At 39.4% G+C, this 26018-nt stretch overlaps 2 protein-coding genes and 1 long non-coding RNA gene across 3 annotated transcripts in view; all 3 read left to right on the forward strand.

Moving 5' to 3' along the window:
* Positions 1–10: 10 nt before the first annotated feature.
* LOC138956629 (uncharacterized) lies at positions 11–7473 on the forward strand. The gene is made up of 3 exons (XR_011452731.1): positions 11–146; positions 491–676; positions 7339–7473. It is a non-coding gene; the product is annotated as an uncharacterized lncRNA (long non-coding RNA).
* Positions 7474–7642: 169 nt separating this feature from the next.
* On the forward strand, positions 7643–16717 carry LOC138954104 (cadherin EGF LAG seven-pass G-type receptor fmi-1-like). The gene is made up of 10 exons (XM_070326026.1): positions 7643–7858; positions 8219–8350; positions 9059–9250; positions 9931–10050; positions 10473–10649; positions 12092–12214; positions 12699–12884; positions 14269–14391; positions 16204–16392; positions 16643–16717. Exons 1-10 carry the CDS (start codon positions 7643–7645, stop codon positions 16715–16717), a joined length of 1533 nt encoding a protein of 510 aa, XP_070182127.1.
* A 1802-nt stretch (positions 16718–18519) lies between these two features.
* Positions 18520–26018, forward strand: part of LOC138954120 (cadherin-18-like) — an 11680-nt gene continuing 4181 nt past the window's right edge. Inside the window, exons 1-5 of the mRNA XM_070326027.1 lie at positions 18520–18534; positions 20085–20213; positions 20673–20864; positions 23454–23591; positions 24280–24468. Coding sequence (XP_070182128.1) covers positions 18520–18534; positions 20085–20213; positions 20673–20864; positions 23454–23591; positions 24280–24468 — 663 coding nt within the window. The remainder of the gene's footprint in view (positions 18535–20084; positions 20214–20672; positions 20865–23453; positions 23592–24279; positions 24469–26018) is intronic.

Genomic DNA, 26018 nt, shown 5'->3' on the forward strand with positions numbered 1-26018 from the left:
GATTTCAGAGCAACTTTGGCAGTGACAGTCTGCGGTACAGCTTGATTGGCGATGATGGTCACCAGAACTTCTTTTCAATAAGCTCTTCATCGGGAAAGGTCAATTTGAGCCAGCCTCTCACCAGTGAAACAATAACCACATACAGGGTAACAACATTAATACCTGGTTGAAAGTCATCTGTGTTACTGTCTTTCCCAAATGCGATACAGATATTCCTGCTGTACATGCAATAATACGCGTTTTCTGTCATTGGTTTTTATTTTTTGATTGACGGCTCAGCGTTAACTTTATTATGAATTAATAAACCCGTTTGTTCCAGATCTAGTGACTACATCTGCTTGTTTGAAATTAGTTCTTGTTCTTTATATGAAAAAAAATCAGGGAATTTGTTGTTTGTTGTTGTTGTTTGTTTTTGTTGTTGTTGTTGTTGTTGTTGTTGTTGTTGTTGTTGTCCCGGACTGAGTAACTCTTTTCCTGGTTGATGTTTCAGCTGCGCATTCTAGCCCAGGATGGAGCCCGCTTTACTCGCAGTGCTGTAAAAGTTTGTTCTGTGCTCGTTAATCGCGATCCGAATCCACCAATCGTCACCCCGCTGAATGCGAACCATCGCATTCTGGAGATACAGAATCTCGGGGAAAGCTTCATCACCGTCAGTGCAACGGATGCCCAGAGCGGAGTAAGTTAGGTTGCTTCGTTGATAACATCTTGCAAGCAAGACACTTTTGAAATAAGTTTATTATCTGTATCATTAATGTTTGTATGTCTGTCTCAGTGTCGGCTTAAGGGGTTACTTGTGTGTTCAAATCGCGTGAAAGAAACATTACACATTTTGTGCACAGGTTCCTTTAAGCAATGTGGACACATCTGTGCAAAGAAAAAAGGGGGTCGACGTATTAACTTTTTTTTTAGAATTTTTTTACTGGGGGTTGTCAAGTACGATTTTGCGAAAAACACTGCGATTTTTAACATGATCCCAACTGACATATTTAGCTCTAAAAATAATAAATGAGACATTAGTTTGTGTATATAAATGAATGGAGAGTATAACTTTATCATAAAACGGTACTTATCAACGTGCATTTTCAGAAAATGATCGAGGTTTATCGAGGGCGTACACATAAAATTATCACTCCTTTAGTAGTAAAAACGTATTTAAAAAAAATTCGCGTGAAAGAAACATTACACATTTTGTGCACAGGTTCCTCTAAGCAATATGGACACATCTGTGCAAAGAAAAAAGGTGGTCGACGTATTAATTTTTTTTTTAGAATTTTTTTACCGGGGGTTGTCAAGTACGATTTTGCGAAAAACACTGCGATTCTTAAGGGGTTACTTGTGTGTTCAAATCGCGTGAAAGAAACATTACACATTTTGTGCACAGGTTCCTCTAAGCAATATGGACACATCTGTGCAAAGAAAAAAAGAGGTTGACGTATTAACTTTTGTTTTAGAATTTTTTTACTGGGGGTTGTCAAGTACGATTTTGCGAAAAACACTGCGATTCTTAACATGATCCCGACTGACATATTTAGCTCTACAAATAATAAATGAAACATTAGTTTGTGTATATAAATGAATGGAGAGTATAACTTTATCATAAAACGGTACTTATCAACGTGCATTTTCAGAAAATGATCGAGGTTTTTCGAGGGCGTTCACATAAAATTATCACTCCTTTAGTAGTAAAAACGTATTTTAAAAAAATTCGCTCGACAGAAAACATAACTAAACTTGAACACAGCTAAGTTCACTGTATACATATACAATACCTGTAAACAAAATAAGTTGTTGCCTTATTGTCTGCTTCACAATTATTCCCGTACCAACCCCACCCCCATTATCTTGACTGACAAAAATGATAAAAAGAAATAATTTGGGAGCGCTGGACTTGTGATACATGAGTTTGAATCAGGGTGAAGGGTTGGGGGTCGGAACATTTGTGTGCAAAGTTTCATGAAGATCTGTCCAGTAAATTTCTATGAATCGCACACCACACACACACACACACACATATATAATATATATGGCCTGGGGCGATTGTAGCTTCCCTTCTTCGTGTCCAGCTCTCTCTCTCTCTCTCTCTCTCTCTCTCTCTCTCTCTCTCTCTCTCTCTCTCTCTCTCTCTCTCTCTCTCTCTCTCTCTCTCTCTCTCTCTCTCTCTTTGCGAATATGATTTTGAAGCGCATTACATAAAGTCGGTATCTGATATCTAAAGTCCTGATATTTTGGATGCGGAGGAATTTTTCCTGGTGATGATCTGAGGTAACGGAATTGTTCATGCATTCTGAGGGAATTTGACAGGTATCGGGGTGTGTGTGTGTGTGTGGGGGGGGGTTGGTGGTGTGGGGGGGGGGCTTTTGGTGTGGGGGTAAATGATTAAAACGCCTGCACCCTAACTATGAAAGCAGCCACACGCATACTCACAGAGACACAGAGGCACGCATGTTTGTGTGACGGTTTGCACGAATGACCATTGAAAATTAGTTTTTGATAAAAACAAGCGACATTTCCTTTGAGCACACAGGTGCTCAGCCAATGTGTATTGAAATTTGTTCAATTATCTCAAAATGTCATAACGTTTGGCAATATAATTATTTAACAACAACAAAAAGACTACCGGATTCCGTACATAAAAAAGTCAGGGGCTGTAACAACAATTCGCGGCATTGGACTGTGGGAGCACGGACCTACATTCTAATGGATGGCTGGCTTTGGATCTAGGTCACTTTAGTGGGAATATCGGTCAACTTTGAAACCTGAGGACCAGTCACTTCCGGTTCCCCTTTCAGAGTAATGAGATTGCTGGGGCCGTAGAATTTTTCATCCAGTTTTGTCCTTTTTTTTCTCCAAAATTGATATTAGTCGGAAGAAACAAGCACACGTGTGACACATGTGGTGGGGGTATTTCCCGGCGAGTTTTCAGTGTTGTTGTTGTTGCGAAGCGAAGCGGCTTCCCAGTGCGGAAGGCAGGCAGTTTGTGCATCAAACAGTGTTGTTGTGATGGATGGATGAGTGAGTGATGAGGGTGAATGAGTTAGTTAAACTGTGACTGAATATCTATTGATTTATTGATATTAAAGTGAACATTAGGGGGGGGGTTCGAAATGCACCATTGTGCACTCGCCTTGATGTAAGGAACACTACTGCAGTCTCTAACAGCTTCAAAGTGGGTTAGACAGGCTCTTGATAAAGACTGAGGCAAAATGTGCCAAATCACACATTGTCTTGAAAGAAGGAAAAATCTTCATTTGTCACCTTTCTGCACTTTTTTGACTTTGAGTGCATAGCCACAATGGTCACAGACAAGATGCAAGATTTGAAAAAGACCCCTAACTGAACTTGTTATGACTATTTGTAACCCCTCTCACCTTTTTGACTTGGCCGTACCCAAGCAAAAAGGCAAAGAAAATCATAACTAATTCCATGTTGATTTTTGGTGGGGTGGACCTATTGTTCCAGACTCGCCTTGATTAGAGCAACACTAGTGCAGTGTCCAACAGCTTTTAAAATTTGTTTTGACCTCTTGACAATGTACATGTCAACAATCCCTGACTATCCCTGACTGTTGTGTAGAAAGAAAAAAATCTTCATTTTTTCCCCTTTCTCCACCTTTTTGAGTGTCAGTGCATAGCCACAATGGTCACAGAAAAGATTCAACAAACAGATTTGAAAAAGACCCAAAAGTGAACTTGTTATGACTATTTCTAACCTTTCCTACCTTGTTCACTTGGCCGTACCCAAGCCAAAAAATCATAACTAATTCCATGTTCACTTTTTGGTGGGGTGGACCTATTGTTCCAGACTCGCCTTGATTAGAGCAACACTAGTGCAGTGTTCAACAGCTTTTAAAATTTGTTTTGACCTCTTGACAATGTACATGTAAACATGTAACCCTAATCCCTGACTGTTGTGCAGTAAGAAAAAAATCTTCATTTCTCCCTTTTCTCCACTTATTTGTGTGTCAGTGCATAGCCACAATGGTCACAGAAAAGATGCATCAGACAGATTTGAAAAAGACCCAAAACTGAATTTGTTATGAATATTTCTCATCTTTTTTGGACTTAAAAAAATTTGTCCAAAAAAACCCAACACCCAAAATCTTCATTTTTCCCTTCTTCAAAATTTGTCCAAAAAAACAACAACACCCAAAATCTTCATTTTTCCCTTCTTCACTTTTTTGACTGTCAGTGCATAGCCACAATGGTCACAGAAAAGATGCAGCAAACAGATTTGAAAAAGACCCCAAACTGAACTTGTTATGACTATTTGTAACCCCTCTCACCTTTTTGACTTGGCCGTACCCAAGCAAAAAGGCAAAAAAAATCATAACTAATTCCATGTTGACTTTTTGGTGGGGTGGACCTATTGTTCCAGACTCGCCTTGATTAGAGCAACACTAGTGCAGTGTCCAACAGCTTTTAAAATTTGTTTTGACCTCTTGACAATGTACATGTCAACAATCCCTGACTATCCCTGACTGTTGTGTACATAGTAAGAAAAAAATCTTCATTTTTCCCCTTTCTCCACCTTTTTGAGTGTCAGTGCATAGCCACAATGGTCACAGAAAAGATGCAGCAAACAGATTTGAAAAAGACCCAAAAGTGAACTTGTTATGACTATTTCTAACCTTTCCTACCTTGTTCACTTGGCCGTACCCAAGCCAAAAAATCATAACTAATTCCATGTTCACTTTTTGGTGGGGTGGACCTATTGTTCCAGACTCGCCTTGATTAGAGCAACACTAGTGCAGTGTTCAACAGCTTTTAAAATTTGTTTTGACCTCTTGACAATGTACATGTAAACATGTAACCCTAATCCCTGACTGTTGTGCAGTAAGAAAAAAATCTTCATTTCTCCCTTTTCTCCACTTATTTGTGTGTCAGTGCATAGCCACAATGGTCACAGAAAAGATGCATCAGACAGATTTGAAAAAGACCCAAAACTGAATTTGTTATGAATATTTCTCATCTTTTTTGGACTTAAAAAAATTTGTCCAAAAAAAAACATTTCTTCATTTTTCCCCTTTCTCCACTTTCTCTTTCATGAGGAAGGGATAATCACACATAGTACGCCAGTGAGGTTAGAATGGTGAGGTCACCGTGGGGTCTGAGGCTGGTAAGGGATTTGGGGGTAGGACCGACGAGAGGGCACGGATTCGGCGGTTCGCCGTGTCGAGTCAACTTCATATAGATCTGTGTAGGCGATCAACAGCCCCAGCCGATCTGGATCTGTTCAAGTCAAAAGTAAAGTCAAGGATACGAAGAAGTTTACCGAAAAACATCGATCCCAAGGACTCATGTTGTAACTTTTCAAAGCAGTTACATTCAATCAAAGCTCTATCCACATTAAACCGAACGGGAATCGTCGAAGATCCACGCAACTTCACTGCAATGTCGAAAACGAACTCATAATGTCACCGCAGATCTATAGTTGGTTTTGGTTTTGTGTCGCAGCAAAGAAACGAAGCAAATCTCCGGCTTTTATTTCACACTAAAAAACCGTTCATTTAGCGGGTTATTAAAATATATTTCTTTGAGGTTGCAAGGCAATGGCATCGCTGAGATGTACTCCTTCGAACACACGACACAGGTTAGAAATTGACTTCATTTGGGCGCTTTTTACGGCCAAAACAGAGTGAGCTTTTTGACGGGTTTATGGAAAAAATCACTTCGGGGGCAGGTCTAAAATCCTGTGTACAGTGCCAAATCATACATCATTCAAAAGAGCAAAGTATGTTCTTTATTCTAACATATGGGCTAGGGTAAGTCATAGATATAAATAGACAGTGTCTGTCTATTATATCTGTAGGCAAGTGTATTCCATTCCTTCGATAGTCTCGTCATCTACACTTGCGTGAACAATGCAATTTTGAGTCTGTTTTGCATAAAAGACCTGCGAGATTTGTAGAAGTCAAAACAACAACTTACAGTCCAGCCTCTCAACTTTCGTTCCATGCAATTTGTTTGTCTGTACGTATAGACTGAGGGGTGCCCCGAAATGATTTGTAATCACAACATTCACAGACTTCAAATACGCCATTGAAAACTCGTCCACGTGCGTTTTAGATATATACTTGGGTGACTAAAACTGTCGTACCTACCAAAGGCCGCTTCGCGTAAGAAAATGACTACCAGAGTCGCAAGGCTCGGGATTTTTTTTGCAAGAAATTTATATTTCGTTGTTCTAGTCCGAATGAATATGAAGATATGGCGAGTTGAAAACGCCGATTCTTTCGCCAGAAACACGTCTGGTTCCACACCGGTCACCGGAAAGAAGGAATGGACTGAGCTACTAGAAGCACGGCGCCGTGCGTACAATCGATCGAATGATGTTATTCACACAATACCATTTGGCGATCTCTAAAAAATCATTTAAAAACGAACTAGTTGACATGTAATGAAACTATTTACTGAAATCAAGAAGTATCTTAGTTCTAGCCGTGCATATGACACACCCTTTCGCGAAAGCACACTGAACCGTGCGTATACGCATTCGCACCCGCAAACCACCAACCCAGGCGGGTTATCCAGATCCAGATCCAGATCCAAGGGAAGTAACTCAGTGAGTATAAACATGAGCAAGAACCGCAACCCGAACACACTCGTAACACCTTAAAAGATCACTGGGTCGAAGTACCGTAAATGTAACGCTTTGTTTTGTCATACTTAAACGCTCCAATAACGTATATCATTCTTGTTTTAATGTTTTTGTTTTTGTTGATGTGATGCGTGTCGGTGTCTGTGCTTGTTTTAGTGCAACATTTCGTTTAAATTTGGGTCAGAGGAATTGCTTTTGTGTTAAACAAGGTGTATAACTTATTTGGAGAAACACATTGTGATTTCAATACGCGAGAGAGACACGTTTTCTTTTAAAGAACATTTGCAAGACTTACTACAAATTGTGAGGCAGTAGCTTCCTGGTAATATTACCAGTCCGATTCTGGAAGATGTTAATTAGCCAGTTCTGGCAAATAAAATGGCACAATGCTGGCATGTTAGTGGGCCAGAACTGGCCCGGTATAGGCAAGCCAGATACTAGCCGATTCTCGCAAATTATAATGGATTTTTAACTGGGCCTGGTACTAGCTGCAAAACTCGCCAGTCTAAATGCCAGTGTGAAAACATTTACGATTGCAGCACTGGCAAGTATAGGGCAATTTTGGCATTGTCACTTTACACACACACAGAACAGGCCTACTTTTGGCATATTTTTTGGGTTTGAAGATTAGGCCTGGCTGTGGTTGTAAAAGGTATATCTTTGGACAAATGATCATGAACGTTGGGCTTTCTCGGTTCATATAATAACAAAGACTTATTGTCTGAATTTGTTCATGGCCAGACTCCTGCTGTTTTCTTCACACTCGTGAACAACGACGCCCAAGACCAAGTGTGCAACACATACTTCGGTATCTTCACAACAGGAGGACTTTACGTCAAGAGTGATCTGGTGGTAGACACCACAGACAGAACACAGTACATTGTAAGTTGGATTTTGTCTTTAAGATGGGTTATAACAAGGAATTATTCATTAACATCAGTGAATCTGTGGTCATACGTGTGCTTTGATATGTTGAGGAAATGCAACACTACCTTTTCTGTTGCCATTCACTGAAGAGACATGTTTGACATTATATTTTCTCATGATGTCTATTTATACTCCAATTTGGCAGTGTCGGGTGATCGCCACAGAAAACGACCCCCCATCACGCCAGTCAACCAACACGGGTACAGTGACAGTGACTGTTGTGCGGAACACTGTCCCTTCTTTCGTGAACAGCCCTTACAACTCAGCAATCAACAGAACTGCCAGCGATTCTGACTTGGTGACTGTCTATACCACCAACGATAATGACATTGACGTAAGTTTATCTTATCGGCGTATTCAGAAAAGTCCCCGAGTTAAGTGCAGAATATGTAAAAAGTGCCACTTTTACTGCTTATGTGCCTTCTAAGATGCCGAACATAATTAAAGTCACACAGGTGTACTGTTCATTCCAGAACCCTTACATGGAACTTCTGCTGTTAGGGTCTTTGTGGTGCGAAAGAAGACAAACAGTAAACATGCACCCGAGTAATAAACAAAAGTGGACATGCTGTGTTGCATCATTGTAAACCAAATGGGGTCGGGACAGCGTTTTTTGCTTGTTTGTTTGATTACCTTTGATTCGCCACAGCAAGAACAGTTGTCTCATGTGACCACCCGAACCTTTTTGTTACAGGTCCCTTTCAATCAGACAGATGTGTCAATCATTGGCAGGAACGACAACGGTTACTTTGCTCTTGGAGGCAACAACACCATTGTACTGCAGAGTGCCGCTGACCTGGCTAGCGACACACGCAGCTCTTACACTGTGAGTCACTGTCAAGGTCTCTTTGCATCTGTCTGTGAGTTTTGGGTTGTAAGTCTCTAGGTGTGTCTGTGCGAGGAAGGAAGGAATGAAGGATTAAAGGCCCATTTTATGGTTGTATGTTTATTCTCTGCTGTTTATTTAAAAATAACTGCATGATCAGGGAGAACAATGTTTAAATGCATTAATATTGAATCCAAAATCAAAGAGACTGCCAACGTTCCAAAATTCAGAATAAAAAAACAAGAAAGGTAGGTTGTTGGAACGTTTGTTATTGACAAAACAATACATTCACAGATATTTCGACCCAACGGTCTTTTAAGTGAACAGACAAACAAATATTCACACAAAACTTATCTTGATAGTTCTATCAGTTTATTATTTTAAAGTTTTGTGTGAATATTTGTTTGTCTGTTCACTTAAAAGACCGTTGGGTCGAAATATCTGTGAATGTATTGTTTAGTCAATAACAAACGTTCCAACAACCTACCTTTCTTGTTTTTTGATTTTGCTTTAACATTGATCAAATACAAGTTTAGAAAGAAGTAATACAAATGTACTCTTTCAGACGTAACTATTTATACATGGACATGTACGTTGGGATAAGTCATTGGAAGGCAGCAGAAATGAACGGGCATGAATACAAAGTACTCGTGAAGGAAAACACACAGATTTTAATTTAAGCATTTCTCTTTTCTTCTATGTGACCAGCTTGTTCTACAAGTACGTGACCGAGGCGAGCGAGCCTCCCTGAGCTCCACTGCTGTGGTGAACATCAACGTGGTGCGCAACCTGTTCAACCCTGTGTGTGTGGACAACAATCAGTTCATCAGCATCAACTTCACCACACCCCCTGGCAACACCATCGGCACTTTCCGGGCAACCGATGACGATCCTGGACAGGTAAGGAATTCCTATTTTAGATTTTTGCAAGCTATGAGAACGTTTGCAGTCGAACCTTCTCTATCGACCACATGTCTGAATCTGCCACCTGTGTGAAACGACTACGCGAAAGGTTAGTCGACGACTTTTACGATATCATTTGCCGGAAGACAGTTTCGGTCCCAAACGACGGTTTGAACCGGTATTAGACAACCACTTTAGATTTTTTTTCTTCGTGTGCGCAGTGCCTTACATTCTTTAAGCAATGCGAAAGCATTGTCATGTACATTCATGTCGATGTTGAATGATGAAGTGATCTTTTTTTTAAAGCCAGAGCAGTTGCATTTATATTTGCTGACAGCGGTCAGGTTTTCTTGTTTGGCTGGTTGGCTGGTCTTTTTTCGCGTGTTTTTTTTTCATTTCTACTTTAGTCTGCATTTGCTATCCTGATGTAGTTCACTTTTGACGGACTGTGTGTTAACATGCAGACACTCTTGTTTGTGTCACGATAGCATCAGAGGTGTGCTTGATCACTGCTTAGTATTTATAGTGCTCTAGGAAATGTTGCGTTTTGACGTACATTCCATTCTTTTTTGAGGAAGTAAAACTGTATGTGAATGTAACCATACCAGACGACTCATGACAAATTTGCATTTATTTATTGTGACTGGCATTTCATGCTCACTGGTTGTTTCTTTCAGAGTGTGAAGTATTTCCTGGAAGGAACGCAAACATCAAAAGAATACTTTACTCTGGACTATGACAATGGAACAATCATTGTGAAAAAAGCCCTCCCTTCCACTGGTAGCCCAAATTACCAGGTGAATGAATTGAAGTTGTTTTAGTTTATTTTTAGGAACACACATTCCTAATTTTGTGCACACACGAACATTCGCACGCACGCACGCACGCACGCAAACACACACAACCACACACACATACACAAAACACACAACAAAACCACACAAAAACATACATACGCACGCACGCACGCACGCACGCACGCACGCACGCACGCACGCACGCAAACACCCCCCCCCCACACACACAAACAAAACCACCCAACAAAACCACACAAAAACATACATACGCGCGCACACACACACACACACACACACACACACACACACACACACACACACACACACACACACACACACACACACACACACACACACACACACACACACACACACGAAAATCAATTTTTGGCAGGAACCGAGCCGTTTCTCTTGTTTTGCAGCTCAATGTCAAGGCCACCGACGACGGTTTCCCGAGCGAAAGCGAAACGTGTCAGAAAACCGTGCATATCAACGTGGACCCCACGATTCTTGCTTTCATATCCCCTGACTACCAGCTAACCATCTCTGAGAACAACGGGATTTCCTCCCAAGTTGTTGACCTAGACACCAATCCAAATGTAAGTGTATCACCAAACCACAATCTTATAATGTTTCCGTTGGAACAATCCTCTTTTAAACAAAAGAGCAAAGATATCTACGAATTTTGTTCTTTGTTGTCTTCTTCTTCTTGACCTATCCATCTGTGTGTCTGTCTGTCTTTTATTTTTTTAAATTTTATTAAAGGCACAGTAGGCCTCCCGTAAACCATCACAGATACTGTCAGTCTTTTACACACAGTACAAACACCCTTCCATTTGAACGCTCACCAAACGGGAACATCCTAGGTGCCCTACGTAAAGAGCGAGCAATTTTTAAAGAATTAATTTTGCAGATTGTCTCGGACACTTTTTGGACCCATCCTGAACTCAGGTCAAAAATGAGTTACTTCTCTTCGGGTCTCATTCTAAACTGGCGATAGCCGTGGACCGATGATTTTCAGAATGTTTTTGGACCGTGGTGCGTTTTTGCGCTGGACCTAACTTTTAAAATCTAAATAATAAATTGACAGCTTGTTACACAAACATTCTTTAATCATAAAAGAATTCTTTTTTCATCAAGACAAGATCAGTACAATTCGAAGTTGTGGAAGTTTAAAAAAAGAAAAGCCCGGAAGCAGGGTCACGCAAGGGTCGTAGCAGACGACGGTTTATGCATATCGCCAGCTCCTCTCAACAGTCAAAAGCCATCGCTAGAGTTCTTGTGAACCACAGCCGTTTGTTTCGTGCATAAAAACGTGCTATTGCAGATAAGCTCACATCGAGTCGCATTCAAATTACTAACTGACGACTACATTGTGGTAAAGGGAAACTGGATCACACGGGTTCACGATGGCTCAGGGGTAAGATAAACCACGCAACAATAAATTCTTTGAAAAGTGTTCGCTCTCTACGGAGGGCACCTAGGATGTTCTCAAGCGGTGAGTGTTTAAATGAAAGGGTGTTTGTACTGTGTGTAAAAGCCTGACCGTATCTGTGATGGTTTACGGGAGGCTTACTGTGCTTCTAACTATATAGTCATCTATCTGTGCAGATAATTAAATTATATGAAGGTTTCTGTCTACTTCAGTTAGGGGCTGGAGTTTTTCCAGATAAACAGCGTGTTTTTTTCTTTCCTTTCCTTGTTGTTGTGGTTAACAGCGGTTTGTTGAGCTCTGTTGGTTTTTTTTCTTGTTTTTTTCTTTGGTAAAACACATTCCTATGATGAGTATATAGAAACGTAAAATAAAACATGTGCTGTCTTTCCTTTGCTTTTTCTGTGATCCGTTTGATTTGGGCAGACTTTTCATAAGTATACTATGTTTTATGCAAACTACATTTGTATCCACATCTGAGGTTTGCCGTATAACTTGCTTTTTTTCCTTGCGGCCTAGGTTTGTTAAACATAACTTGTTTTATAAATTCATCTTGTGCCTGGTACATCGTTGAAGGTCATTGGTTTTAATCTTAAACATGTCATCTAGGATCAAGTGTCCTTCCACATCCTTGGCTCGCTCAGTGACGCGGAATGGTTCAACATTGATACCAACACGGGTAACCTCACTGTGGCAAAAGATCTTCGCACGGATAGGAGAGTCGAATATAAGGTAATATTGAAGCATTGTGTGAGCTTAGAAAAATGTAGCTTTTGCTTAAAATGTTTAAGTGTAACATTCTTCCCTTAGGTTAAGTGTTAATGTTCCTGTGTTAGTGTGTGAGCTTGTTCAAATGAGTGTGTGTCAATTTGTGCACGCGTACGTGTGCGTGTGTGCGTGAGTATTTGTGTGTGTGTGTGTGTGTGTGTGTGTGTGTGTGTGTGTGTGTGTGTGTGTGTGTGTGTGTGTGTGTGTGTGCTTGCGTGTGCGAGACATGCTTGGCTTTTAGTACACTCCTTTCACACTTACCACATTCTCATTGTTAACTTTTCCCTTTCTTGTATTCCTGTTCATTCGTCAAAATCTCTGTATTTGATTATTTTGCAATGAGTATATTTGGTGCATGATATATATGTTTCTGTAAGTTTTCTATATCTTACAACTTAACTGAATCATGAATTGTGACTCTAGTGAATTATGATTTCTTTATCAACAGCTACTGGTCCAGGCAACACGCCAATCGACAGTGACAAGGCAGACAGCGACCTCAACAGTGACGATCATTGTTCTGCGAAATGAGAACGAACCTGTTTTCATCGGCAGTCTGAACGCAACGGTAGACGAACGGCTGTCAGTGGGAAGCCAGTTGCTGCAGCTACAAGCGCGAGATGCTGATGTCAACGTGAGTGCATGTTTTGAACCTGCAGAATACAATCTTGCGCTTTTATTGTTTTTCTTCATGGTGGGACACCGTTCCAGTCAGCTGATGAAAGCGGAACATTGACGTATTAGTCAAAATCTTAGTTGTCATCGCGGAGACCTCATGAAATATTATTAATATTATTAGTGGACTGCTTTTTCAATTATATGAAAAGTTAGAATAGAAAAACAGCTTAAAAAGAAATTGTATAAAAAGAGAAATAGGTGCATTGTCAGAATTTTTTTTAAGGCAGCTGAGCCCCCTTCATACACAAACATAAGAAGTCATCTTTAAGTGTACGTGAAAGAAAGCCACAATCACTCAATTACAACAATCACAGGGGTAGAAATAGAATACTCAATATTTTTGTACCGAGATGTACTAAGGTGAGTGAAACCAATTTACCAACTTGATGGTTTGTATGACCAGTGCATTTGTGATATGACAGTGGCCTTTGGAGTCATGCACAGAATAACTTCACATTTCATTATTAAAATCGGTTTATTTGAATCACACGATCGAAAGATTTAGAGACTGACAGCGTTTGGCACATTCTGTTTTAAATGCGTTTTGAGTCATTTTTAAGTTTGGAGAAGTCCAGTGAAAATGAAACAGATTTACATTTGATACTTTCTAGGGTCAGACACGAGTAGTTGTGATAACGTTTGACAGAACTGAACGGAGAAGAAAATCATTTCGGTTCACTCTGTTCTTATACCACACAGTGATCGTTTGTTGCCGTCTTGTTATGTGTACTGCTTATTTTGGTTTGGATGTTGGTGGGTTTGTTTTCTTAAGATAAGTAATTTTGCTTGAATGTAAATCATATTAAACAAACGTAAAAAAAAACACGAACTAAATACAACTGAAGAATGTCAACACCTGGCATGTTTTTCTCTGTTCCTCACAATTTTTTATTCTTGTGCAAGTTGACCTTTTTGACCTTCTCGACCTTCTCGATATATATATGTTTTGTTTTTTGTTTTTGTTTTTTAACCTCAGTTGCATGCAGGTTTGCTACTACAATTATTGTTTGCCTTTTGTTGTTGTTGTTGTTGTTGTTGTTGTTGTTGTTGGGTGTGTGTGGCTTGGAGCAAACCTTCTTCATAGGTATTTTCTTTTCTCAGTCAAATGTGTACATTTTTAAATCAACAAACTTTATCAGTAAACTAATATGTTTAAATAGATAAATAAATAAATATAATCATAACATAAATTTATTCCTAATGTTCAGCTCAGTTTCCAATAATACACCCAAATCTAACTTTTTCCCATATTTACCAACATTAATAACTTCTTTCTTAGCTCATAATTTCGTAACTGCAATTCTGAAACACATTCCTGATTTTCTCATATTTCTTTACAGGATAGCCTAACGTTTCGCTTTGACAGCCCTACTGCTGACACAGATTTATTCTACCTGGGACCCAGCAGCGGCCTCATCACTCTGAAGAACAGCCTGGTGGGACGGACAAATACTGTCATTGAGGTAAAAGATTGCAACTACTAATGTACCCTTCTTTTAAGGTAACACATGGCTTGGACATTGGTGAACTTTTCTATTATTCATTTAATAATGATAATAATAATAATAATAATAATAATAATAATAATAATAATAATAATGGACATTAATTAGCGCTTCTCCATAGCTCGAAGCGCTTTACAAGTTCGATTTACAAGTTGAATCAAAACACAACACGATTTATACAACTAATACAATTTAGCTCAGATGAAAAGGAAAATACTCATCAAAGAGCACATATACATGCTTGCATAAAATACAAAGAATCACATTTTTTCGCAGCGCAGCACATTTAGTTATGCAAATTGTTATTTAGTTGTGTAATACAAATAAAATGTGGTATCCTTATGTAAAAATGGCTGATGAATGCAACGTACACTAGTAAACAGAATACTTTAAATGTGATGCATGGTATGGTTACTAAACCAAACTTTGTGAGGACTTTTTCATTTTCTTATTTTGTTCTGTAAAGTGTTTCACATCAATATATATTATGAGAGAGGAACACAAAGATCTAATAGCATAGTCTGATGCATGTCGTTTGTTCTTAAACCACAATTAGTTTCAGACAATAAAAAAAATGTCCATAGGAGTTGGGGCAAAATGTGCATGATTGAAGAAACAAAATGTTGCCAAAAATGTACAAATGTTGCACATATTTTGCATATAAGCTCATCTTAGTTTATACATTATTACTCAAGTATTAAGACCGACAAAACCTGAGAAAAAATGATTTTAAAATGGAAAGATACGTGGAAATAAGAGAAAGAGCTGTGGAAATAATGTCTTAGTATGCATGGTCTTTAAAGGGTCGATGACGGAGATTCCTAAATCCGGAGGTAGGGAATGAGGATAGTGGTAAACAAACTAAGGGCGCACTCTATCCTTGCTTGCCTTGTGTAACTGCTTGAGATGAGTGCACTTACTCGTCCCTGTATTCCTTTTTTCTGTTGAGCGTGGGAATACACAGTTTCAGTTCTGAGAACAAACAGGCTGTGTTGGACCCCATGGTTACCATGATTTTTATTTTGATGCTTCATTTTCACAAGACAGGTTACTTTCAACTCGGCAATATCTTGCAGACAGTGATACGTACATTGCTGAATCAAAAAAACAAGAAAGGTAGATTGTTGGAACGTTTGTTATTGACAAAACAATACATTCACAAATATATCGACCCAACGGTCTTTTAAGTGCACAGACAAACAATAACAAACACTTATCTGGCTGAATTTTCCCTGCTACGAAGTCGCAAGCAAATTTGAATTGATTTTGAATTTGAATTGATTTGAATTGAACGGAAAGAAAAATCAGCTAGATAAGTTTTCGTTATTGTTTGTCTGTGCACTTAAAAGACCGTTGGGTCGATATATTTGTGAATGTATTGTTTTGTCAATAACAAACGTTCCAACAACCTACCTTTCTTTTTTTTTTATTCTGAATTTTGGAACGTTGGCAGTCTCTTTGTTTTTGGATTTTCGTACATTGCTGATTTTGAAGCCATTCCTCCTCCCTTCGTGATTAAAAAAAAAGACATACAAACAAATTAAGAAACAAACAAACAAACAAACACACAAACAAACATTTCTTTTTACACTGAACTAGACCTTACTGGTCATGTGAGAAAGTCAGCAACAAAATGTTTCAAAAAAGAATAGAACAGGGTATTTCAACCTTTGGACGGTCATCAATGTCAACTATTATTCTCTTCCTGAATGACGACATTCTTGCCGTATTGCTACATTATTCATAGCTCACGGTTTTGCTGTCTTTTAGATCCCGGTAGTAGTGGAGGATAACGCTGCAGTGAATCCCAAGTCAGCAACAGCCACCGTCACTATTCGCATCACCGGAGACACCAATCCACCTCGCTTCATCGATGACCCATACAACACCTTAATCAACTACACCCTCGGTGTTGGGGAGACTGTCTACACTGCGAACGCCCGTGACGAAGATCTACTTGTAAGTAGCTTTAAGGAGGGGAGGGATTAGTGACAAAAGCAGTCAGCGATTAATGGTTATAATGACAACGGTAATACACAAAGCGGTCGGCAGTATTCACGCGTGCGGTTTGCTTGTTGTTGTTCGTTTTATAAGCAGACTCCAAAAGAGGAGCACAACGAAGACTATATATAACGGACATGTTCTTTGACAGGGATAGTTGTAGGCCTGTGTATGAGAATGCCTGATTTGAATGATTTCAAAATTCCAGCCCATGGGTGTATTCATCAATGTGATGCGGGGTACCCCTTCAAATATAATTGCTTCATATGTGTTCAACAACTGAGCAGGCATACAATGCGATTAAAAAACAGCAACAGACAGACAAAACAAACAACGCCATATTTAAACATTAATGTGTCATCTTCAGGTTATAACTATTATATTCTATTTCCGGAAATCTTTGTTTGCTCCATGGCTAATGATTCTAAATAGCGCGTGTGAATCAGTGAAGAGAAACGATGGAGAAAAAAAGCCTCGGACAAGTAAGACCTTTCTACGATGGCTGAAACTACTTTTTTTTCTCATTTTTAACCCTGAAGCGTCCAACAACCAAAAATTGAATTGTTGAAGTAAGCTTGTTTTGTATTATGCGTAATTTTAAACAATGCGTTTATCATCATGCGTTTGTTTTACTAAACAGAAGACTTTCAAAATGATTACAGATATATTCTAAAACTTATTTTGAAAACGTTGTAAATTGTTTTAGCTTATTCCGATATGTATAATTATATGACTTGGCATTATGTGGGTTAAAACTTTGTAAAGTGCATAAGTATATTTCGATGTGTATTATAATTAGATTTGGAATGGTGTACAGAATAATTTATTTAGGCATATATATGGGTTTTTTGGGCGCTAAGAACTATTTTAGTATTTGCGCCATATAAATATCTTTCATTTTCTTATATTCTAACCACCATATTGCTGTTTTCAGGGGAATTTGACGTTTGAGACTGACAATGCGTATCTGGCAGCTCCAGGCTACTTCAGCATTGAACCACTCACTGGCAGAATTGTAGTGAAAACTTCACTGGCTACTGATTCAGCAAAAACTTACACGGTATGCTTGTTAGAGTCAATCAACTCAGTTCTGTTGTCAGTTGAGGTCAGCCTGAACCTCTCTAGCATCTGTCTGCTCCTTTCTAGAAGGTATGTAATACAGAAAGTCATATCTGTTAGCAATGAGCTCCTTGGTATGTTCGTTTATTGTCTAGATCAATTCAGTTCTGTTTTCAGTTTAGGTCATGGTGACTCACTCCAGAATGTATCTGCTCCTGTCTTGGAGGTATACAACGCAGACTGTAGTATTTCTTGATTGTGATTGTGATCTGATATTCACACGGGAGATGTAACAAGACAGACTGAGGCCTGTTATTTACTAGCTTCAAACAATATGGAAATGATGGTTGTCTTCCTACCCAACCCGAAGGAGGTTTGAACAAAACTGCTGACCCATCATTGACAGGCAGTTTATTACTCAGTTACCAATTTCTACAGCATGGCTACACAAATCTTACTCGTTTATGTCATTCTGTAGAATGCAGTGCATGACTTGACCATTGGCTTAATCGTTGCTGCCATTTCCTGTTTTGAGAAGACATGCACCCAAATCTGCCGTCCACATGAAATATACATTTCACATCATATATTATTCTTTTTGAACAGTTGAGACTGAAGGTGTATGACTCAGCCCGACCAGACAACTTTGGCCTTGCCAACATCACCATCAATGTTGAACGCAACCCCAGCCTCCCTGCCTTTACACACTTGAACTATTCAAGGGAAATTCCAGAGACGTACATGCCCGGCTTGGAGATTTTTACCCTCTCTGCCACGGACGATGATCCTGGGGCAAGTTTTTAAACACTAATAGATTGTTTTCTTGCGTACAATAGATCTGGAAAATTTATATAGACATTTTGATGTTTTTTCCATATATTTCAGCGTGTGTGTGGGTGTGTGTGAGTGTGTGTGTGTGTGTGTGTGTGTGTGTGTGTGTGTGTGTGTGTGTGTCTTGTCTGTCTATCCTAGGATATGCCCTTTGGGTGCCTTTTTGGGTCTGTGTGCGTGTGTCCAATTTTCATTATGCAATACAACACTGTAAGTCTGTATGACATGAAGCCTGTATAGCACTTTTATAATTCTTTCTACGCAGACACACAGACATTTACAGACACGTTTTTGTTTGTTTCTTAACAATCGGTAATATCTACTGCCTGACTTTTTTGTTGTCTGCCAGTAAAGCTATCAGTCAGTCTGTCAATTACCCTTTTGATTACCGTCTGTGTGTCTGTTTATGCGATCTATGATGTTGCACGCTTTGACATTTGACGATGTTAAACAAAATAAGGACCTATGCTGCATCATTCTTCATATGATGATAAACAAGGGCAAATTACACAATGTTCAAATTCATGACTTCAAAGCTGTAACTGCACTATCGTGTAAATGATATTCGTACACTCCCCCATGGCTATCACATAAGTCTTTGCGCGTGAATCAATTACATGTGATTTAGATATGACGTCAAGCCCGAAAAGGGACTGTTTACAATTCGTCACGGCCACAAAGCTAACCTGGGTATGCCGAGTCATTCTAGTCATTCAATAGAGCCAACATTGCGTGCGTGTCAATATACCGCAAAGCAGACAATAATTATACCGTAAAACAGACAGAGGTGTGTCACATTGGCTCGACATTCTCTTTCAGTAGGGATGTGATCGATTGACGGACTTGTGTTTGCACTCGTTAGCCTGGAAGGATTTGCCTCTTTTTTATATTTAGTCAAGTTTTGACTAAATATTTTAACATCGAGGGGGAATCGAAACGAGGGTCGTGGTGTATGTGCGTCTGTGTGTGTGTGTGTGTAGAGCGATTCAGACTAAACTACTGGACCGATCTTTATGAAATTTGACATGAGAGTTCCTGGGTATGAAATCCCCGAACGTTTTTTTCATTTTTTTGATAAATGTCTTTGATGACGTCATATCCGGCTTTTCGTGAAAGTTGAGGCGGCACTGTCACGCCCTCATTTTTCAACCAAATTGGTTGAAATTTTGGTCAAGTAATCTTCGACGAAGCCCGGACTTCGGTATTGCATTTCAGCTTGGTGGCTTAAAAATTAATTAATGACTTTGGTCATTAAAAATCTGAAAATTGTAACAAAAAATAAAAATTTATAAAACGATCCAAATTTACGTTTATCTTATTCTCCATCATTTGCTGATTCCAAAAACATATAAATATGTTATATTCGGATTAAAAACAAGCTCTGAAAATTAAATATATAAAAATTATTATCAAAATTAAATTGTCCAAATCAATTTAAAAACACTTTCATCTTATTCCTTGTCGGTTCCTGATTCCAAAAACATATAGATATGATATGTTTGGATTAAAAACACGCTCAGAAAGTTAAAACAAAGAGAGGTACAGAAAAGCGTGCTATCCTTCTTAGCGCAACTACTACCCCGCTCTTCTTGTCAATTTCACTGCCTTTGCCATGAGCGGTGGCCTGACGATGCTACGAGTAAAATGGCATTGCGTTCAGTTTCATTCTGTGAGTTCGACAGCTACTTGACTAAATATTGTATTTTCGCCTTACGCGACTTGTTTTTAAATTTTTATTGTGTTGTATTTGTTGTGTACAGCAAGGAAGGCAGTACAGCGTGGTGTCTGCTACCCCAGGTGATTGTGGCCGTTACTTTTACCTGAACGTGTTGACTGGTCAAGTTTCGCCTGCCCTGCCAATCTTGAACTCGCGTTTCAACAGCTGTGTGGTAAGCTTGAAATAAAATATCTCGTATGGTTATCCCGAGTAATCTGAATCAAGTGACCTTGCTTTTTTCGGAGTCGATTCGTCTGTTGTTGTTGTTGTTGTTGTTGTTGTTGTTGTTGTTGTTGTTGTTGTGGGTGTGGGTGTGGGTGTGGGTGTGCGTGTGCGTGTGTTCTTTAAAAAAGGAAGACAATTTAGTCTTGTTCTACATGAGTGGTGCCCTGATATTCATGTTGTGTAAAAAGAACAAGGTGCCTCTTTCCTTGGAACAAATGAGTGTCAGATTGTCCATACTGTGATCAAAGTGCCAAAATAAAGGTTTGTGATGGACAGCTTTGATATAAATGAGATCGTCCTTTTGAATATGCTATAGTAGCAAGAATGTTGTTGTTGTTGTTGTTGTTGTTGTTGTTGTTGTTGTTGTTGTTGTTGTTGTTGAAACCAGCATTGTCTATGATTTCAGATCACATTTTCTGTCAAGGACGACGGCGACCCATCAAAGGATGCTCTCGTGAACGCAACTGGAACCATTGACATTTACCGTAACAATTTTGCACCCAATTTCCGAATTAACAGCGATCGAACCATTATTTCTGAAAGTACGACACAAGACGCCGTCGTTTATGAAATGAATGCTACTGATGCAGATAGACCAGTGAGTATTTAAATTGCCCAAGGAAAGCTAGCAAAACTTCCATACAGAAAAGACAATGTCACAGATAAACAAATTATATACTGTAAGCTCCCAGTGCAACGAGTTGGTATTTCAGATGGCATTTGCGTCATCACAATTATCGCATATTTTGCTGTAAAGCCCATATATCCATCAAAGTCTGACACTTTCAGATGTATTAGACAGAGGACATATCCAAAAAAAGGACAGATATTGTTGTCTCTTGGTTTTGCGTTTTAGTTTTTAAGAAACGGTGAAGTGTCAATTTTCTGAGAAGAAACATGCAGCAAGAAAACTCTTTTTGGAATGTCATTTAACAGCATAACTAATGTCTCAAATGATTTAAGATTGCGTGTGTATTTTACGATAAGTGTTGGCACACAGCTCCAAAAGTTGGAAGGTAATACGTTAAGGAGTTACATAAACGTATCGTTTTTGTCTCATTACTCGTTCAAAAGGCTTCAAAACCGCCTTTTGTGGCTTATCAGAAGAATGAACACATGCTGTTTAGCATGCCATAACGTCATTGTTGGATAAGATAAGTGAAGAAATCGAACTGTTTTGGATACTAATTTGATTGTTGTTTCTATTGACATGCCAAACTTATTCCCTTTTAGCTGTTCTGATTTGTTTTTCGATTTTAAAGCAGGAACCTTCCTTTTGTGAATTTGATTTTTTTGTGTGTTGTAAGTTCCACTGTATAGACACTACCTCATGTGAAACCAATATGTTTGCTGAATATGTAGGGAAATGAATGGCCTTTCCAGTCCAATAATTGATTTTTACAATAAACGGTCTCATTACAAAGATCTGCACTCAAGGTACCTGCCTAGTTGGTGTTTTGACTCACCTGACTGATGGGTGAGTCTTAGGAATCATCCGTGTCCGTCCGTATGGACGACCGGCCGGCACTTGTGGTGCAAGTTTGTAAATTAGGAATATTTTTAGGGTTGAATAACTAAATGGATTGATACAGGTCACGGTAGGATCAAGTTTTTGTCAATCAATCGGACGTGAGCGTTCTCTTGAACATTATTTTATTAAAGGTGGTCGTCTACATTTTTTGCTTTTTTTCAATAATCTTATGGTTAGATTTCGCTTCAAAGTTATGTCAGATGATGAATGAACCATGGGGGAAAAAGTTATAGAAAAAAAATATATGTAAAAAAAGATTTTATTTTTGGGTAGCGTGACTCACGCTTCCAATATTTTGTTTTCAGTTTGCTTAGAACATGTGCTTTGCCTAAAAATGCTGACCAATCAAATTCATGTCACTATGCTTATAGCCACGCCCAAACAAGTGCAGCAACACTGCAGCTGTCCACGCTTTTTTTTAAACGCACGAAATGCACGGGATTTGAGAGGAGTTTTGCGCTTGGCATTTTCCAAATAAGAATATCCTACTATGAGTACTACGCTGGAATACTACAATGAATTTTCAAACGGCTACACTGGCTTCGTCTTTCCTGATCGAAAGGGGGTGTATTGTTGCTATTTGTAGATAATAGACTCTGCATTTTAATGGTCAAATGGCGATTTCGGTATAAAAATGTAGACAAGGACCTTTAAGCTGGAACCGCATTTTTAATTCAAACAAAATCAGGTATTAAACAAGTCGCGTAAGGCGAAATTACTACATTTAGTCAAGCTGTGGAACTCACAGAATGAAACTGAACGTACTGCATTTTTTCCCAATGACCGTAGTCCGCCGCTCGTACAAAGGGCGGTGAAATTAACGACCCTGTTTAGCGCGGAAGTGGTTGCGCTCTGCTGCATAGCACGCTTTTCTGTACCTCTCTTCGTTTTAACTTTCTGAGCGTGTTTTTAATCCAAACATATCATATCTATATGTTTTTGGAATCAGGAACCGACAAGGAATAAGATGAAATTGTTTTTAAATCGATTTCGGAAAATTAATTTTAATCATAATTTTTATATTTTTAATTGTTAGAGCTTGTTTGTAATCCAAATATAACATATGTATATGTTTTTGGAATCAGAAAATAACGAAGAATAAGATGAAAATGTTTTTGGATCGTTTTAATTAAAAGTTTCCGATTTTTAATGACCAAAGTGAATAATTAGTTTTTAAGCCACCAAGCTGAAATGCAATACCAAAATCCGGCCTTTGTCGAAGATTGCTTTGCCAAAATTTCAATCAATTTGATTGAAAAATGAGGGTGTGACAGTGCCGCCGCAACTTTTACAAAAAGCCGGATATGACGTCATCAAAGGTATTTATTGAAAAAAATGAAAACAACGTCCGGGGATATCATTCCCAGGAACTCTCATGTCAAATTTCATAAAGATCGGTCTGGTAGTTTAGTCTGAATGGTTGTGTAAGAAGGAAGGAAGTCTTCTATCAGGGGTCTTAAAAAGGGGGGGGGGGGGGGAGGTTGATGTCGAAGGCGAGTCGTGTCAGCATTTGCTTTTCTTGTTGTAAGGTAGTATATAGAACTACCACCCTTCATTTGCCTGTTAGCCCCTTATCATTTGCGTTGTGAAATCCAAACAGGCTGTGTCTAATTTACCCGGCAGGATAAACCACTTAAAACTTTCACTTGTCTTCAGGGCACCGACTTTAGTGCAGTGGAATATCAGATGATCGGGGACGAAAAGGCCGTGGACTACTTTCGGGTTGAACCTTACACCGGCATCATCCGAACACGCCTGTTCAGCCTGATCAACTCTGGACAAGACGAATATAAGGTATGTCTGCATGGATCTTGTTTGTATTATTGTTGTTTTATTATTTTTGGGGTGGTCCTCGTCGCAGGTTTTTGTATTTTTGTGTGGTTATTTTCTCCTTAGCTGGATATATTATATGAACATTATATTCTCTGTGAAGTGTGTGCACATTGAACAACATAATGGTTTGTTTGGTTTGGGTAAGAAAAGAAGAAGCTCATACATCCACAACCCAAATAGGAACACTATTGCCTGATGCAGGGTGACTGTCCTAACATTCACGTTGCGCTTGACTCAATGTTTACTTATCAAAAAGGAAAAGGTAGCATATTCATTTGTTTCTTAACGGATACGTCAGAATGAACCATATACAATACATGGAAAAGCCAGCTGAAGCTGAGCCTTGTAAAAAAGCTTGCCAGCACCCTAAGCGACCAGCACACTTAGTGTAACTGAAAGGACTGGCATGGGAATCTCACTATCTGCCAAATCAGAGACTGTCAAGCATTATTATAAGACGAGCTGGTTGTGCGAAGATGTTAGACGGACACACGAGGATCATAATTATCGCCACGAGACGCTAAAGGTGATTTGCTGGGTCTTTCCGTTCCCTCCCCTCTCCCTTCCAATGGAGAGGCCTTAAAACGAAGTGGGGTCCCGAAAGACAGCGATGTTTCACTGTGATTATAATCCTTTCTTATACTTTCAGGTCAGAATCATGGCTAGGGACAAGGGCACACCTGCGAAGTCGAGTTTTGCTGTCGTTACCATTATTGTCCTTAGAAATGTCAATGGCCCTGCCTTTTTGAATGAAAACGACATCACGCGGACAGTGTACGAAGACGCTCCCATCGGCGACACCATCTTCACAACAACAGCCCGTGATTCTGACCGCGCGGTACGTTGCAGTAGTTTTTTCCCCACTCACCCATCGACTTTGTGTTTCATCTGCAACATCTTGACCATTTAGGTTTAGTATAAGCAGCTGTGGTGGTGGTGGTGGGGGGTGGTGGGGGGGCTAGGGGGTTTGAGGTGGTGGTAAGGGATAAGTTGTCATGGTACGATATTCTTATGATCTGATCGCTAAATAGATTGATGAAGGTCGCAATGGGGGTCAAGTTTGGGTCAATAAATAGGACATCATCATTCTCTTAAACATTACTCTGTGAAGCTTAAAGGCACAGTAAGCCTCCCGTAAACCATCACAGATACGGTCAGGCTTTTACACACAGTACAAACACCCTTTCATTTAAACACTCACCGATTGAGAACATCCTAGGTGCCCTCCGTAAAGAGCGAACAATTTTCAAAGAATTTATTTTTGCGTGGTTTATCTTACCCCTGAGCCACCGTGAACCCGTGTGATCCAGTTTCCCTTTTTCACAATGTAGTCGTCAGTTAGTTATTTGAATGCGACTATAATTTACAATTGCACGTTTTTATGCACGAAACAAACGGTTGTTGTTCACAAGAACTCTAGCGATGGCTTTTGTCTGTTGAGAGGAACGGCGATATGCACTGATAAACCGGCGTCGTCTGCTACGACCCTTGCGTGACCCTGCTTCCGGGCTTTTCATTTTTCAAACTTTCACAACTTCGAATTGTTCTGATCTTGTCTTGATGAAAAACGAATTCTTTTATGATTAAAGAATGTTTGTGTAACAAGCTGTCAATTTATTATTTAGATTTTAAAAGTTAGGTCTAGGTCCAAAAACATTTTGATAATCATCGATTCACGGCTATCGCCAGTTTACATCGATAGAATGAGACCCGAAGGGAAGTAACTCATGTTTGACCAGAGTTCAAGATGGGTCCAAAAAGTGTTCGAGACAATCTGCAAAATTAATTTTTTTAAAATTGCTCGCTCTTTACGTAGGGCACCGAGGATGTTCCCGTTTGGTGAGCGTTCAAATGGAAGGGTGTTTGTACTGTGTGTAAAAGCCTGACAGTATCCGTGATGGTTTAGGGGAGGCTTACTGTCCGGGCGTGAATTCCGGTATTCATAACAGCCGTCCAGCACCAAAAACGAGGCGCCATTGCTGTTGAGGCCAAGTCCACGAAAATAAATTCTTTGAAAATTTCTCACGCTCGACAGAAAGCAGCCAGGATGTTCCCGTTCGGTGAGCGTTCAAATGGAAGTATGCTTGTACTATATGTAGACGCTCGGGGAGCTCTGTGATAGTTTACGGGAGGCTTACTGTGCCTTTAAGCAGAAAACATGTTTTTGGATTCATTTTGCGTTTGAAGAAAGGTTAGTCGTATGAACATTTGCTCTTCTTGTGGTGAATAGATTTTGCTTTTTTCAGAAACAGTTTCTCTGAATCCTTTTGTGACCATATCGCCTAAAAAGAACATGTGTTAACATTACTTACTTGCACTCCTATTTATACAGGAATGCACTATTTGTTGATAAGTGATGGGCACATCTTGTAAACTGCTCTACGGTTG

This window comes from Littorina saxatilis, linkage group LG2, assembly GCF_037325665.1.
Source record: "Littorina saxatilis isolate snail1 linkage group LG2, US_GU_Lsax_2.0, whole genome shotgun sequence".
Classification (NCBI taxonomy): domain Eukaryota; kingdom Metazoa; phylum Mollusca; class Gastropoda; order Littorinimorpha; family Littorinidae; genus Littorina; species Littorina saxatilis.